The sequence below is a fragment of the Festucalex cinctus genome, chromosome 17 (assembly GCF_051991245.1).
Source record: "Festucalex cinctus isolate MCC-2025b chromosome 17, RoL_Fcin_1.0, whole genome shotgun sequence".
In the NCBI taxonomy this organism is placed as follows: Eukaryota; Metazoa; Chordata; class Actinopteri; order Syngnathiformes; family Syngnathidae; genus Festucalex; species Festucalex cinctus.
In genome coordinates, this window is record NC_135427.1 from 14795793 (window position 1) to 14812877 (window position 17085).

The following is a 17085-nucleotide window of genomic DNA, read 5'->3' on the forward strand; positions in this document are numbered from 1 at the left end:
AAATACATGATTATTGTGCTTTTTGTTTTGTTTTTTGCAATGGAGTACAGTAATTGTATTGAATTTATTAAATACAGTGAATCAAATTTCAGCGTGTTCATAATATTTTGATCATTTATATTGATAATTGCTAGGCAATAAAGACTGAAAAATGTACTTTAATGTCATGTTCATTAGAGCGAGTCAACTTATCTTTATTCATTTATTCTTTAGCAAGGGAGAAACTCGCACATGCACTACTGCCGACAAAAACATAAAAAAATAATAAGTCTTGTGATCAGAAACAAGAATTAAAAGGAGGGGGGGGGGGGGGACTCCCGAAAGGTTCCAGTGACCCCAATTTAGCGTTTGTATTGTAGCTCATTAAAAATTAAATGAAGAAGAAAATCAATCATTTAACTTGCTGACAGAGCTTCTTCCATCTGATATCAGCTGGAGAGAGAAAGTCAGCCAGCGCTTCTTTATTCTCCGACAAATTAAGATCAGCACTAATCTTTACACACCAGCTTCAACTTAAACAACACGGCCGCTGTAACACCCGGGGAAAACACAACAAACAAAAGAGCTTTTGCATGACATTTGTTTGTGCTTGTCAGCTTCTCGCGTGCTTAATGGATGGCTAACACCATGGAGGCCGCAATAACATTTCAAATTTTGGCTAGTAAGTAGAGACATGATGCGCATCTATGCAGGTGTTGAGAACTGTCTGTGTATCCACCACATTTGCACAGGTTCCCGCAGAAACATGCACCTGGTAGTTATTGCAGCAAGAGTCCTAGTCTTTTAAATATAAAAACATTTCATGAATATTTTTGTATTTCATTACCACGTAATTTAATGAGATGAATGATATAAAATGTGACAGTTTTCTTGAATATACCGCATGTCTGACCAGAATTTTTTTTTCCTTTACTTACAGTTAAAAATGTCACTTTCTTATCATGCATCCGCCTCGACACGATGTTAAACAGTCACAAAACGCCTCTTAAGGGAGGCGGAGAGAGCACATTCAGGTTGAACGCTTCTCGAGATGGGAGTCACGGGATCAAGAGGGTCTTTTTTTTTGGTATGAGTTCGGCTTTTGGAGGTTTTTTTTTTTTTTTTAGGCCTGTTTTCAACCCCACCCCATCACTGACCTCATGTCTTTTAAAAGTGCATTAAAAAAAATATATTAAAAAATAATACCAGTAAAAAAAAACAGTAAATTGCAGCCACAATGTAATGTCCAATTGACTTGGGACAACATAAAAGTAATGGCAGGAAATGTCAGACAGAATTCAGTGCTATCTAAAGGCAAAGAAACCCTAACGAACAACAATTGCAAACAAACATATTTAAACAAACGAGGCAATTACACTATGGCAAGAAATATGCCGTCAGAAACTTTATGTAATATTTGTAAGGTATTTTTGGTGAAAAGCACGCCGTAGAGGTGTTTGTAAGATACCTGTGAATTCTTAAATTACGAAAAATGCAAAAATAGTTCTCTTTTAAATTATAATAATGTGGGGGAACTACGTTTATGGAAGCAGCTGATCATAATTCATGGTAAAGGGAAATCAGCGACCCCTGGTGTCCGGGTGGTAAAACGAACAGTTGTGTGTGGTGCTCAGACGCCAAAATTTAATATAACTCGACCTGAGCGAACGGGAGACATTATAAAATGACGCGACGACAATTTGGAAACGTGACGAATTAATAAAGACCACCACAGAAAGGGTGAAATCGCCGGCGAAAACACTCTTTGTGTTTATCACTGGCTATGTACGGCATAACGACAGGCACTCGTTAGCATTAGCTTGGGCTACACTTCCTGTGGTGACAGAGCTGATTTCAAAATAAAAATATAGAACGCGTTCAGCGACACACTATGGACACAGTGTCTTGAATTGTCTTTATTTTATATGTAATAACGTTTAAAACGATATTATGTGATATTAGAGCGCGTTAAGCCTTAAAATACAGCCTCCACCAAACGATCAATCCTCTTATAATGAAAAGTAACCGGACATAATTACGACACGTTCTTATACGCGCTTCATAATGTCCGGAATATTACTGTTGATTTTTATGATACCGTGTGTTCCCAATTGAGCCATTATTTCTGATATCACAGTGTAAATTTTATATTTCGTGGGGAGCATGTGGGTATTTGGCTACGGCTCGCTCATTTGGAAGGTGGACTTTCCCTACGAGGAGAAGCAAATTGGGTACATTAAGGGCTTCAGTCGTCGCTTCTGGCAAGGCAGCACAGACCACCGCGGAGTGCCAGGGAAAGTGAGTCTGACGTCGTAACTCGTAATGCGTCACTTGTTGCATCATGTCACAAACAGAAGAAAATTATACTGTAGATTACACAACTGTAGGCAAAGTGCTCAAGGGCCACATTTGAATTTTAAAACTAACAAATTGGAAGTGTCACTATGTAAAATCACTTAATTTTCATTCACAATTAAATTACTCTGACTCAAGCTATTGAAATGAATGAAAATATCTTAAGTATTAATGTAAAACTTTATTTTAATATCACAGCAGTGCCTTGAGATACAACTTACAAGTTTTTTTTAGATAACTGTAGCCTTACCTTTTTGTCTTCAGTTACGAATAAAAAAAATAAAAAAAAGAGATATGAGTGCGCTTCAAACCCCACACTGCAAGATGACAGCAAATTTCACAACGTTTGGCCAATATCAATTCACATCGGTTTCCTTGCAGTGTAAATATTAGTTGGTGGCACTAATGCACCTTTCAGCTGGCTTGTCAAGCATAGCACAGTAGCTTACAAAAATGGCTTCTTCGAATAATCGACTTTTAGCACATTATAGCTGACAAAATAATAATGATAATAATAATAATAATAAAAAAAGTGTACTAGTTCGCATACTATTTCTATACATTATGTACTACATGCACTCTCATTTCTTTCTGCAGCCTGGCCGGGTGGTGACATTAGTGGAGGACCCTGAGGTAAGGAAACATTTTATTTAATCCAAATTATCTATGTCAGGGAAAAAAAAAAAAAATATATATATATATATATATATATATACACACACACACATATACACATTTATATACAACCCAAAATATTGTTTTTCTGATAAATTGGTTGTTTTCTTTTTGTATTTTTGAATTTTGAGTAAAACGACACCACAGCAGGTCATAATGTAAAGAAAATTAGCTTTAGTTATTTTATTTTTACTATTACGCTCAAACACCTGGTGGTCTCTGCTGTTGAATATTTTTTATCTTCATTTTTTCCCCCCCAAAAAACTCAAGTAATCCAAACATTCACATTTTAATAAAATGAACTAGCAAATATGGCTCCTAGTTATTCTTTTTTCCCCCCGCCATCTAAGCACAAGGCCACATCCTCGCCATTTATGACAACTTCCCTTCACCTTTACTATCATAACAGATGAAGATTAATGAAACAACGCCTCGTTATACAGCCGTAAAACGCCAATTAGCAGCTGATGATCATAACGTTTACTACCTTGTAAGCTGTCAACGTACGAGCGCGTTTTCTGACGCGAGCGGCATACAAAAGAGCTCAGTTGTCAGGCTGTACCAAGGTCACGCACGGCACACGCAAAAAAAAAAAAAAAAAAAAAAAAAAAAAAAAAAAAAGACGTTATCTCGTATTCCGCTGAAACAAAAGCGACGATGATGCCTCGTATTGCGACCTTGGATGGGAGATAAAAAATTTTCCCACTCGTCTAGGGGAGGCGATAACGTTTGGAAAATCTGTATTAAAAGAAGCCAGCGTTGCATATCTGAATATTACAGTCTGTGCATAGTTGCGGAAGTTAGCCTTTATTTTGCATGTTGTTTCTGAACAAGTATAATTACATCCTAATTATTTTCTAAAAACATTCAAAAACCATATGGACAATCATGCTATTTGGCCGACGCTTTACAACCTAAATTCTAATCATTTCATAGCAATGCTTCATTATTATTTTTGCCATCTGTATCAGGGTTGCGTTTGGGGCGTGGCCTACAAGCTCCCCACGGGCCGCGAGCAGGAAGTTAAGCGCTACCTGGACCACCGGGAAAAGGGCGGCTACCGCGCGATGGCCGTGGCCTTCCACCCACGGCAGCCACTGGCGGCACCACTGTCCGACCAGACCCTGCTCTACATCGGCTCGCGGGACAACCCCGACTACCTGGGCCCCGCCCCCTTGGAGGAGATCGCCAATCAGATCGTGGGCTCCACGGGTCCCAGCGGCCAGAACACAGAGTATCTGTTCCAGCTGGCCGACGCCGTCAGGAGCATCCTGCCCGAGGACCACGACGCGCACTTGTTTCGCCTGGAGACGCTCGTACGCCAGAGACTGGAGGACGACGGCTCGCCCAAATCGTCATAATAATAATAATAATAATAATAAGTCATAACAGCGGTGCCTTGACTTGCGTGGTATAGGCGTAAAACAGAGGATGGAAGAGGACAAGACTTCCGGTTGTTGTTTCTCAATCATATCTCAAGGCACTGCTTTATAATATTTGACCAACAGTCTCAGGGTTTTGTGTCCGTTTGTCACGTTGGCATAAATAAAATGCACAGCAAATTCACGACCTTCTGCTTGATTTTGTTCTTGAACAAGGGGGAAGTTGGAGGAGGAGACAAACAATGCGTCAATCTGCAAGAGCAAAACAAAAACATGGACGCCTGATGCAAAACTAACATACGAAGGGAAAGCTGTGCCGTTTCTTACTGCATGAAAGACGAGAAGACGTAAAGGGGGGAAGGAAACAGGACAAAAAAAGAAAAGGAAATGACACTGCAGGCAAAAAAAAAAAAAATCCTGAAGGGGTATAGATTGATAGATTTCATAGCACCACATCTGGCTTTGTGGGTTTATTTATTTATTTATTTTTTAATTTAATTAGTTGTCTTGAGCTAACCACTGAGTACAAAGTTGATGTGGCAACTGTGTCGACTGTGATGTATTTAATTGCAAACTGGTTTGAACACATATTCAGTTAATCACTGTCTATCTCGTGAGTTTCATCTTGATTCCACTTTTTTTTTGTGTTTGTTCATACACGGAAAGTAATAAACTGGCCTTACCTGAAACGGCGTCCTGTTACGAGACAAGCGCTTGAGCCAACGGACTGTCCACAACATTCCCTTAATGATTATATCTCTGTGCAGAATTGCAGATGATCCATTTATTCAATACAGTTCCATTATTAAATATAAATAGCATTTTTTACAGACTGAAAATATAGTACTTTACATATACCATGCTAAGCACGTTAAAATACTTTATATTTAATAAAGCAATGTACAAACTATACATTTCTGTTACTTGGATGCTAACGTAACCACCTGACTACCAGCAATTCAAATTTGTCCTATAGAGTGGACCTTTTTAAACCTGAATATCTCCCACCCAGTACATACGATTGAATTAACTCTTTTTTTGTGCTCTACAGAGGACATTCTACGGAGCCCATAAGGTGACATGGTGGAAAAAAACGAGGGAACGCAAAGATTGTGTGCCCTCGCAAAAAACTTTGCGTTCTCTCGCAAGATTGCGTGCCCTCGCAAAAACGACGTGTAAACAAAGTAGTGGAAAAATACATGCTCCATCCTAGTCACTTTGGGAAAGCTTTCCCACGGTTTTGTTTCATGTTTAGAAAGGTTCCGTCCTCGTCGCTTTTGTTCACATGGAAGATGACCCGGAAGTGTTTACGGCGCAGCTAGGGTGACATGGTAGGCGAAAAAAAACAAGTTTGCGTTCCCTCGCAATCTTTGCGAGGGCACGTTTTTTTTTCCCCCAACCATGTCACCTTAGGGGCTCCGTAACATTCAGAGCTTTCATATGATACAAAGTGTACAACACTTTTTATTAAACAAATTTAGGCTTTAAATGTTAGCATGTTTTCTATAAGACTTAACACATTAAAGTATTGTTTGAATTATTTTAAATGTATTGGAGCCTAGCATTTAAGTTTTAAAAAATGTCCTCTGTAGTGAACACATCAGCTTAAATATAAAAACTTTTTTGTTTATCAAAAATTTCTTTTGCAGTATTTAAGTTACTTCACAAAGATTGGGGAATATCAAAATAAACATGATTGGACAATATTTTGTTTCCTGGTAGTCAGGATACAATATACACTGTATAAATAGTATTTACAAAGCTATACTCGGCATACAACAAGTATGCTAATGATATGTCATTCCTTAACTAATCTGAGAACAGCTGAATCTCCATATGAGGCGATTATGAATATGATAATTAAAAAATAATATTGACTCGGAAAAGATAAACCCAAACCGGTTTCCACAGGGAAGTTTTTGTCTTCATCTGGTTAAGAAGGTGAAGGCTGAGTCACTGGGCAGCTTCCCGGCAGCGATGCTCCCAGCTTCGTTTAAATGTCACTTGAGCAAACAGACAGACAGACTGATTTTTTTTTTTCTTCTTTCAAGCATAGTAGCACGGCGACACCAGCAAGTCGGTGAGCACCAGCAGCTGGTCGTCGGTAAAGCGCTGCCGATGCTCCTGCCAGTTGTCGTGGTGCGTGCGGCGGAACTCCGATAAGGTCTTCTTCACCGTCATCTTGGGAACAAAACAAATCACAAGTCCAAAATGCTGGGATCCACGACAAAACCCAACGTGTAAATATTGGGACAACTACAAAACCGCAAGTGGGAGTGATGATTCCTAAACACCAAATGTTTTGAAAATGTTATTTCAAGGGGAACTATAAAGCAAGTTGTCAAAACTTTGTTGGATTTGTTGTATACCAATTTACTTGTCAATGGCAGTGAATGAGTTTTAAGACTAAAAAAATCAAACAACTGTGATTACATCATCAACCCCAAACTCTTTTTCAAAAGGTCTCATGCTGCATTCGAGGATGGTCGGAAGTCGGACTTGTCCCGAGTTCAAACCAGGAAGTGTGTGTCCGGGAACGCCCCCTTGAACTCAGAAATTCTACTTGCGACCGACGGACTACAAGTGACGTCACTCTACAACAGGGATGGGCAAACTCGGTCCTCGATGGCCAGAGTACTTCAGGTCTTGTGAGAAACCTGCGTTTGCCCATAACTGCTCTACAATAGCGACTCCTCTGGAAACAAAAACCGTGAATGGTAAAACAATTTACTTGAATATAAAAATAGAAAGCTTTCTTCATTCATAAATATTTGACATAACTCCACGTAACAACGTAGGTGACAGTATGCCGCCATCTCCCTCCACATATTAGACCGTGAACTACTGAACTGTATGGAAGTTTGCATGTTCTCCCCGTGCCTGCGTGGGTCTTCTCCGGGTACTCCGGTCTCCTCCCACATTCCAAAGACATGCATGGCAGGTTAATTGGGCGCTCCGAATTGTCCCTAGGTGTGCTTGTGAGTGTGGATGGTTGTTCGTCTCTGTGTGCCCTGCGATTGGCTGGCAACCAGTCCGGGGTGTACTCCGCCTACTGCCCAGAGCCAGCTGAGATAGGCTCCAGCACCCCCCGCGACCCTTGTGAGGAATAAGCGGTCAAGAAAATGGATGGATGGATGGATATAAACAATTGGTAATCTGTTTTTTAGGAAAATAAATTGGGAATTTTAAGGCCATATAACTCAACCCTCTTTCTAGCAAACCCTCGAGCAACACTTCTCTCAGAGATTAAAAATCTAACAAGCTGGCTTTTCATTTATTGATGCTAAAAGGCCACGTGCAAGCCTTGGAATTAGTGTGACAGGGCTCGAGAAGCGGGGGGAGGGGGGTGGAAGCCGAGCACAAACAGGCGATCACAATGAGTGAAGATGTATGGATGGGCGGCGTTCATTTGAATAAATAATCGACTCCAAATCAGGTGCCTTTTTTTTTTTTTGAATGGACTGGTCATTGTCTAAAATGTACCGAATTGTGTTACATTTGACTTTGCAGCAGAGCGAGCTGTTGAATGATCGTGTCGGTCCGGGCCCACTGTGTTCATCTATTATTTACTCTCATTGATCACATTGTGTACGTCTGAGACCCAGGGGGGGCACGAGATTCTCCTCAAGCGGCCCGGCAAGCGATCGTCTCTCCGTCGTCGTTTTTTTGTGTTTTTGAAGGTGAGCGGCTACCTCGATGGGCTGCGGGTCGTTGAGGTGGTCGCTCAGGTCCATCAGGATCTGCGGCATCCATTTGGGGACGTCGTAAGGACTGGACAGGATGCATGCGCTCAGGCCCAGAACTCCCGCGTGGCGACGCATCAAATCTGCACCAGCACAAGCAAAAATGGCCGACCGTCACTTTTTCCTGAAGGACTGCCATCGGTTTTAATTGGCAGCACTTTGCACACACATAAATAATCACAAGACTAATGGTGTGTATTTTTTCCATGTACTTTGCATTTTTAAAGGGATACTTGACTCATTGAGCCATTTTCAGCAGTAAAAAGTGAATATTTTGTCTATAATTAATGTGGTAACTTCATTATTTTTCATGTACAATAAGTACCTTTAAAAAGTAATTTTCATGGCTCAGTTTACTGACCAAACCCTGAAAACAGATGAGCTGTGATTGGCCGTTACCTACTTCCTCAGCACAGGTGATGTCATCATCAGGTGACCACAAGTATAAAATATATATATATATATATATATATATATATATATATATATATATATATATATATATATATATATATATATATATATATATATATACACACACACACATACACACACACACCCACACACATACATATAGTTTTTAAAATATATTAATTGCACGTGAAAAATAATTAAGTTATCAAATTCATTCTGGACAAAATATTAACTTTTCAATGCTGAAAATTGTTCAATGAGTCAAGTCACCCTTTAATTTTATTATAATTGTATTACTAGTACTTTTTTGATTACTTAAATATTTTGTTGTAAGTGGATATTGTCATTTATTAATCCAATTAAATATTTTTTGGTCTAATTTGATTCTGTGATTATTTTTTTTTAGTTTTTACTCAACATTTGTATCTCGTTTAAGGCTTAATTTGACTCCCCCCCCCCACAATAATTTGTTTTAAATATTTTTGTGTAGCTGCTTGTGTAGTTTTTAATAGCTGTGTTGTTCCTCCATGCATTTTCTTATTTTTATTGATTTAGGATTTTGCATGAACACGTTTAATTTTATTTGCTTACTTATTTAACTTGCCTTTTTATTTTAGAATTTTTCTTTTGTCTAATAATGTAATGATTCATCAAATGTAAATTGAATTACTTCTTTATATTTAAATTAATTATTTGGAATATTGTAGCTAGTTACTCTAATTGTTATTTTATTGCTTTTTTTTAAATTGATTTGCAAGACTGCCCTTGTTTTAGTGTTGTTTTTTTTTAAATTTACTGTTCTTAAATGTTATGACCAGCTGTCTTCTGTTCAACTTGTACTTATATACCACAATTTGTTTCATATGAGGTTTTCACGGTGCTCAGTAAGCAAAATTAAGTTGAGAGCTTGGTAACGATTCTGTTGATTGGAATCAGCTTGTGTTGGAAGAGGGAAACCTCCAAAACCTGCAGGACTTTGGCCCTCGATGACTGAGTTTGCCCACCCTTGCTCTAGTCCAGGGACGGACCTCGAGGGCCGAAGTCCTGCAGGTTTCCCTCTTCCAACACAAGCTGATTCCAGTCAACAGGATCGTTATGCAGAGCTTGCTGGTGAGCTGATCATATATCAGCTGTGTTGGAGAAGGGGAGACCTCCAAAACCTGCAGGACTCCGGCCCTCGAGGACCGAGTTTGCCTAGCCCTGGACTAGACTGTTTGAAAATTGTGACACAGACGCTAATCATTAGCCTGTCTATGGTGTTTTGCACTGTTTGTTCGCATTGCTTTCAATAATTCAAAACAATCACATCACATTATATTAGCAAGTCTGTCAACTCTGTGTACTCGCAACCGCCCAAAAGAACAAGCAAAATGATTTTTTAAAATATCACCTCCAGCTGCTCGTCCAGCAGCAGACGCATGACCAGCTTGCGGACGCGCTGCACCTCCACGGGCGCGCTGAGCAGCGTGAATAAGTTGGAGAAGACACTAATCTGGAGGTAGGTCAGCATCGAGTAGCGCGCGTGCCACGACCTGCTGCCGGCCATCTGTAAGGACGCACGCAAACGCACCGGTTAGCGTTAGCCGCGTCCGTATCTGCTGTGGATCGCGTTGCATGCGCGTGCAAGACCACCTTCAAAATGTCAAAGCGTGTTAAAATATGCGGCAGCGTGAACAACAAGGCCGTCCTCGCCGGCTACGTGACGCATAATTCATAAGGTTATCAGATGGAATAATGTGCTCTGGTTCATACATGATCACACACAAGATGGTGGATGGTAGCAGACATTTGTGTGAAAGAGTAAAACATCAAAGCCAGAGGTAACGGAATAGTTTTTGACGTTTTTTGAAGAGCATTTCAACTGGATTACGCTAGATGTCACTTTCTTATCTGGGCCGTGAATATATACTAAAAAAAAAAAAAAAAAAAAAAAAAAAACTTTCCTGTCTATATGTTGCGAGTGAGAATGGTGAAACATTTTAAAAAAATAACAAAAAAACAAAAAACTTGAATCTCAGAAAATTTATCAATCATAAATGTAAAGATTGGGGGCATAAATGACTTTTTTGAAGCGCTTTTCAGCTGCAAGTGGCACAGCAGCTCCCTCTAGAGGCACATGAAAGAATCACTGAATTAAATATGAATTAAACTTGACTCATTGAGCCATTTTCAGCAGTAAAAAGTTAATATTTTGTCTATAATTAATGTGGTAACATTATTTTCATGTACAATTGATACCTTTAAAAAGTAATTTTTCTCCTTGCTGTCGACTGATGTCCAATCATGGCTCAGTTTACGGACCAAACCCAGAAAACAGATGAACCATGATTGGCTGTTACCTACTTCCTCAGAACAGGTGATTTCATCAGTCGACAGCAAGTGGAAAAAACTATTTTTTTTTAAAAGGTATTAATTTACACCGTTCAAATTTCAACTTGCTTCACAAATTCACACCATCTTGGGAATGTATCGTCTGATTTCACAATATTCACACAATTTAATGTTAAATATCAACTTATTCCCCCATTCATTTTCAATGGGACTAACATTGAACCACTTTCCATGCCCACTTCCATACATACAATTTATCATTACTCGCTCTGTGATATTGCTCAGTGGCGCATTTGGTAAAATTCATTGTCCACTAACCAGGAGGTCATGGGTTGAATCCCAACTCCAACTTGTACATTGTAAATGTATCCATGGCAATTATGCTAGTGATTACATGTATGACTATCTTAGTTCCACTTTTCCATCTAAATGAATGGTGGGTACTGCATGCCTAGGTGGTGCTATTGTGTGAATTTATTATTTTTTTGCATTTTTCCATTGGATATCAGTTCCATTTTTCCTAAATGAATGGAGGTTACTTTCAGATAATACTTTTACATATAAACAGACCATTAGCTATGATTATCAACAAGCCAAGCCTCACGTTAAATACTTGCCTGGCGTTACGGAGACATGCAAGTGCGTTGGTTCAAATCTTGCTTGGGAAATATTTTATTCGCATTCAGCGTTCCCACGGAATTTCTGCATAAATTTCACGTTGTCTAGTTATTTCTGCTCTTCCATTTTTGTGTCCAATCAGCATAATGTTACAGTGTCTTACACCAATATACTTTTAAGTAACCACATACGGTGGTATTTGGTACATCATTGATGGTATTTTTAAAGGTTCAAGAACCGGCACCTACTGCATAAAATGGCTGTCATTCCTAAAACGCAAAAACAGCAAAATTGAAAGTTTACACTTTGAGCACATTTGGACTGTTTTTACTTAAAAATCTATCGATGCGGCGCATCAAGGCAAATTGATATTTCTAAACAAAACCGTAGCGTGCGAGTGACCTCTTCCAGGGCTGCCAGGACGAGAGGGATGTGTTGGGGATAGAGCAGGCCCTGGGACATCAGCGAGAGGCATGTGCGAGCGTCCTGTTTCATCTCATCATAACTCTCATCAATCTCCACCGGGGCAATCTGTGGGGAGGGGTGCGAGAGAGGAACAGAACCACAGAGAGAATGAGAGAGAGAAGTGGAGAAAGGTAGGGCGACAGCGGCGAGGCAGCGTTGTGAGTAAATGAAGAGAGAAATGGAGTCTAATGGCCAAGTAAGATGGAGTGGGTAATAACGCTGCACTGGGACTCCGTGTGTGTGCGTGCGTGCGTGACGTGCATGCGCTTGCCTTGAAGAGCAGAGGCAGGAGTTGAAGTTGCTGCTGAACAGGCGTGGTGAAAGTCCGCCCGGCGCTCGCCAGCAGCCATTTTAAGACTACAAAAAAAAAAAAAAAAAATAGAAAGAGAATCACACACGCACACAATGAAGAGCTATCTCATAAAATAAAGCCGCCAGGGTGACCTCACTGTGACGCCTTCACTCGAGCGCCACATTCATCATCGTTTGACCACGTGACAATTCCGTTAATTGCGGTCAATAACGTATTTATTCAAACCTCTGAAAGCGATATTTTTTCATGCTTTCCTGTAAATAACATTCACAGTTAATTTATATGAATCTCCACCTAAGATTAACAGAAGTTGCATCATTTTATAGCCAGTCAGTAATCTTATTTTATTATATTTATTTTTAAAAATACAAGATGTTTTAGCCAAAAGTTTAAAGACTCAAGTCTCTCCATAATTCTGAATGGTATTTTTTGAATAGAACTACCGTGAATAATAATTAATGCTTATTTTTAAAATTTATTTTTTACATTATAATACAGTATCAATATAATCAACAACCACCAGTAAATACAAAACTACGTATTAAATGTTTTCTTTTACATTAATCTATTTTTAGAATTGAATTACTGTACATCAATAAAAACAAAAACATTGTATTTAATTTTGGTAATTAATATTACTTACAATAAGCAAATTAAAGCAATTATTAAATAAATTCATTAATTTTGTTTTTTTTAAATAAAGAAAAACATTTTAATAAAAAAATGAAAAAATAAAAACTAAAATAAATATTTTAATAAATAAAGTAATAAATCTAATTTAATCAGCCATATCCAAACACTATTGGTTGCAGGGAAGTTCGCATTACACCTCATGAAATCACAGCTGCAATCTAACCCAGACGAAATGGAGGCAAACGGACCAATAGAGTGACTTGGATCGCTTTTTTTTTTTTCTTTTCTAAAGTAGCCTATATTTGTAGTGAATATGATTAATACATTAAATAGTGGCAATAGTGGCTAAAATTAGACCCGTGACATTTTTTTTTTTTTTTTTTTGCAAGCATCCCATAGTATCCCATAGAATAGTGTTTTTTATTTTATTTTATTATTATTATTTCAATTCAGTGCATTTCTTTGTCCAGCTTTGCAAGAAGCAGGCCAAATCTGTATTCTGACCGGTTTTGAGCAGCTTGACAGCCTGCGTGCGCTCGTCGGTCGTCTCGGGGGCGTTCTCCTCGCGCACGTGGTTGGGGATCTCCGCCTCGGACGTGAGCGGCTTGAGCCGCTCCAGCACCCGGGCGACGAAGTCGGCCACGTGGGGGGAGGAGGTGGGCAGCGTGTGGGGCAGGGCCACGTCCATCATGAAGATGTAGGTCAGGACACTGGAGGGAGAGAAGAAATAGAAGAACCAAAGAAAAAAAAGAAAGAAAGAAACACAAGTTGAGACACACACAGATAAACAAAAGCATGCAAATAAGCTGCAACTTTCCGCAATATTATAGTAAATATTGGCATCGACAAAAAAGTCAGTCTTATGAAAATCATTTCAACCGGCAACCTTGTAATCATTGAAATGTCAACAAAAAAGAGCCATAAGAGCAGTTCAGGTGTATAATTAAGTTTGTTTAGGTATATATATTAACTATTATGGTAGGAATTTTTGATGACCTAATTACATTGGTAATGTGATGTTAGGGGTATGATTTAATAAGAGTGACTTCCTCCTACTCCTTTTCCGACTAGTAGTTTGTTTTTATTTAAAATATTATGGATTTTTCTTATTTATGTTATTGATTATATAGGTTTATTTTCTTTTCAGCTGTTTTTAATGACTATATGTTCAAAATAAATTTCAAACTTCAAACCTGATATGTGTTGTAGCAAACTTGTATCCACATCTACTCTGACGCTAGTCCATCAAGACCAGGGTTATTATAGTTTTGGAATTTTTCATTTTTTTTTCATGTTTTGCTTTTGTTTTGATTTTTAAATTTAGTTAGTTTTAATGAGTTTTCAGGGTGTTTCTGTTTTATTAGTTTGTTAATTAATGAATGATTTGTTTTAGTTTCAGTATTAGTTCTTTTTGTCTTTTTTTTTTTTTTTAAATGTGTATTACTTGTGCATAATATTTAAAAAAAGAAAAACACCATGGGAGGTGCTTTTCTATTGGCTGCTGCTAGATGACGTCACTCCAGTGTGACACACTTATGCATTAAATTAGCTGGTTAGCTTTGTAAACATCAAATATAGTTTCAGATCGTTTTTTAAAAAGCATTTTCGTTTGTATTTTATTTCGTTAATGAAACTGTTTTTTTCGTCAGCTTTAGTTAACTAAAATAACCTTGATCAAGACATGTGAGCGTCTGCGGTCGCTACCTGCCGATGCGCTCGCGTACGTTCTTGTAGACGTGCGTGAGTTTGGGTTCCAGGGAAGTGAGGAGCCTGTGCAGGAGTTCCGACACGCGCCACTGCTGCTGGGCCAGGCCGCCTTGAAGCACGTACAGCAAACTGGCCCACAAACCGCAATGTTACAAATTGTGAAAACGGTGCAAACGATGACGTGGACGCATGAACAAGGGACGTACCTCGCATCTCGAAACGAGCTCCCCTCGCCGAAGAGCGGCGTCTCCATCAGCAGCTCCAACAGCCAGTGGAGCTTCCTGGGATCGCGACCCTCCTATTGGACAACAAACTGTTTTTGGGATTTACACTAGCATAAAAATGTCCAGTCCTGAAGGTGCCAAGAATAAATCTTAACCCGGGATTGAACCCTTAATCCTGCTTTGAAACCCTACTTATAAACTCTAGATGCCTCAAAACGCTACTCCAAAACCAAAACCTTATTCACTGCCATTTTCACTGACTTGCTATTTTACTGGATTTTGACTGTTTTTGTAAGGTCCACAGAATATTGTGTTCTATGGCTATAAAAACATGGAATCTACCAAAAGAAAGATTAGAGTCTCTTATTTCATCGGGGGAAAAAATATATATATTTGTATCTGTTTCTGTTTCACAGCAATTAACATTAGAATATAGCTAAGTTTCACCAATATTCACATTCATGGTGAAAACACGGACAAAAAGAGCTTGTTGCAACATGGCTTGGCTGATCTCATACTCTGCTGCCACCTGTTGAACGTTTTTGTAATAACTACCATTGCTTTCAAAAACCTTTTCATGTCATAAACTGCACCAAAGCCTTCTGTATGCTCTTGCATTAAAAAAACAAAAAACAAAACACACAACAATAACAACAACAAAAATCCGTGTAAATTCGCTTTGGGGCGTGAAGGACAAAGTATTAAAAAACATGTTTCACGTTTTTGGGTTTGAATGAGTTAAAATCCAAAATTTTAAACCCTACCTAGGTCTTGAAATCTTCACTTGGGCTTGCTTGTAACCTAAACCCTAATTTAAAACCCCAATTTGAAACCAGAAACCAGACTTGAAAGCCAAATTTGAAACCATGCCTGTGTGCTGAAACTTTGAGAAACAAATCCTTCTTTGAAATCCTAATTTGAAACGCTGCCTCATGTTTCAAAACCTCAACTCTGTCCTCAACTCCTAACCATATTTTACACTCTAATGCAGGGGTGGCAAACTGCGGTCCTCGAGGCCCGGTGTCCTGCAGGTTTTGCAGATTTCCCTACTCGAAGTGCAGCTGATTCCAATTAACAGACTCGTTATCAGGTTTCTGCAGAGCTTGCTGATGAGCTGATCATGAATCAGCTGTGTTGAAGAAGGGAAATATCCAAAACCAGTAGGACTGCGGCCCTCGAGGACCGGATCTCGCCACCCCTGCTCTAATGAGACCCTAATTTGTAACCCAAGTCCTTGATTGAAACTCTAATCCTCTTTTGAAATAACAGTCTTAAAACACTACACCAGGCTTGAAATCTTAACTTTGACTTGAAAGCCCAATTTCAAACCTAATGCAAGTGGACTGCAACAGTCAAAGCTGGAAAATAAATGAATGTATTTTCCCCTTTATTAGTTCTTCTAAAGATTACTGCCTAATCTAAAGATTTGCTTGCCGGCTGATTAAATGCACTGCCCAACTTTCTCAAGCTTAGAAAAGAAAAAAAGTCAATTTTTCGTGTAATGTGGTTCGATAAACATAAAAGTGATTGAAACCACATTTTGAGGGAATATCTGTATCCCTCAACATGTTTGTCGGAGCGCCACTAACAGCACGTCAAAATCCAATTCCCAATTAGACACAATTGATTACTTTTGATGGCATTTTTCATCACATATTAAAAAAACAAAAAAACACTGGGCATATTTGTGTTTTCTCACGCATGCGGTGGCGATGCAGGTGCCCCAGTCTGTGTAGGTTTCCACCGTCATGATTGTCAATGCCGTCCTGATCAGCGGGCACAAAATGCGCCACAACTTGTCCACCTACACACAAACATGCAAGAGTTTAGAGTGGTATCTTGACTTGTGTTTTTTTTTTTTTTTTTTTTTTTTTTTTTATCAATCTCATAATTACCCATGCATTCATATCAAATTAATTATCCCACTTGAAATGATTTGAAATGACAACATTTTCATACCTTCCGATGGTAAATGTTGATTTGGTTTTTGTACAATATGGTTTTAATCAGACTCTTTGGAACATATTCATGACGAGAATCAAGATTGCGCTGTAGCATTATTGTATTTTATTGTTGATTATTTGTATTTTATTATGTTTATTTACATTTTATTTGTATATTTATTTACATTTTATTTTTATATTTTATTTATTTATTTAGTTATTTATATTTTATGTTATTTTTAGATTTACTTATATTACAATTTTTTATATTTATTTACGTTTTTTATATTTATTTACTTTTTT

The 17085-nt window shown here is 38.5% G+C and overlaps 3 protein-coding genes across 6 annotated transcripts in view; 1 reads left to right on the top strand and 2 right to left on the bottom strand.

The window, feature by feature from the left end:
• LOC144005456 (neurexin-1a-like) overlaps positions 1 to 5211 on the bottom strand; it is a 105399-nt gene extending 100188 nt beyond the window's left edge. For all 4 annotated transcript variants that reach the window (XM_077503653.1, XM_077503652.1, XM_077503654.1 and 1 more), the window contains exon 1: positions 5075 to 5211. The gene's annotated coding sequence lies outside the window, so the exon portion shown is untranslated. The remainder of the gene's footprint in view (positions 1 to 5074) is intronic.
• Positions 1986 to 5084, top strand: chac2 (ChaC, cation transport regulator homolog 2 (E. coli)). Its single transcript, XM_077503661.1, has 3 exons — positions 1986 to 2277; positions 2932 to 2967; positions 3981 to 5084. Exons 1-3 carry the CDS (start codon positions 2143 to 2145, stop codon positions 4368 to 4370), a joined length of 561 nt encoding a protein of 186 aa, XP_077359787.1. The 5' UTR covers positions 1986 to 2142; the 3' UTR covers positions 4371 to 5084.
• The window catches only part of LOC144005350 (proteasome activator complex subunit 4B-like), a 42193-nt gene continuing 30261 nt past the window's right edge, over positions 5154 to 17085 (bottom strand). The window contains exons 39-48 of the mRNA XM_077503476.1: positions 16539 to 16643; positions 14822 to 14913; positions 14613 to 14744; positions 13413 to 13618; positions 12234 to 12319; positions 11900 to 12028; positions 9939 to 10094; positions 9743 to 9758; positions 8084 to 8217; positions 5154 to 6572 (exon numbers count right to left, since the gene is read on the bottom strand). Of these exons, the coding sequence (XP_077359602.1) occupies positions 6438 to 6572; positions 8084 to 8217; positions 9743 to 9758; positions 9939 to 10094; positions 11900 to 12028; positions 12234 to 12319; positions 13413 to 13618; positions 14613 to 14744; positions 14822 to 14913; positions 16539 to 16643 (1191 nt within the window). The 3' untranslated portion in view covers positions 5154 to 6437. The remainder of the gene's footprint in view (positions 6573 to 8083; positions 8218 to 9742; positions 9759 to 9938; positions 10095 to 11899; positions 12029 to 12233; positions 12320 to 13412; positions 13619 to 14612; positions 14745 to 14821; positions 14914 to 16538; positions 16644 to 17085) is intronic.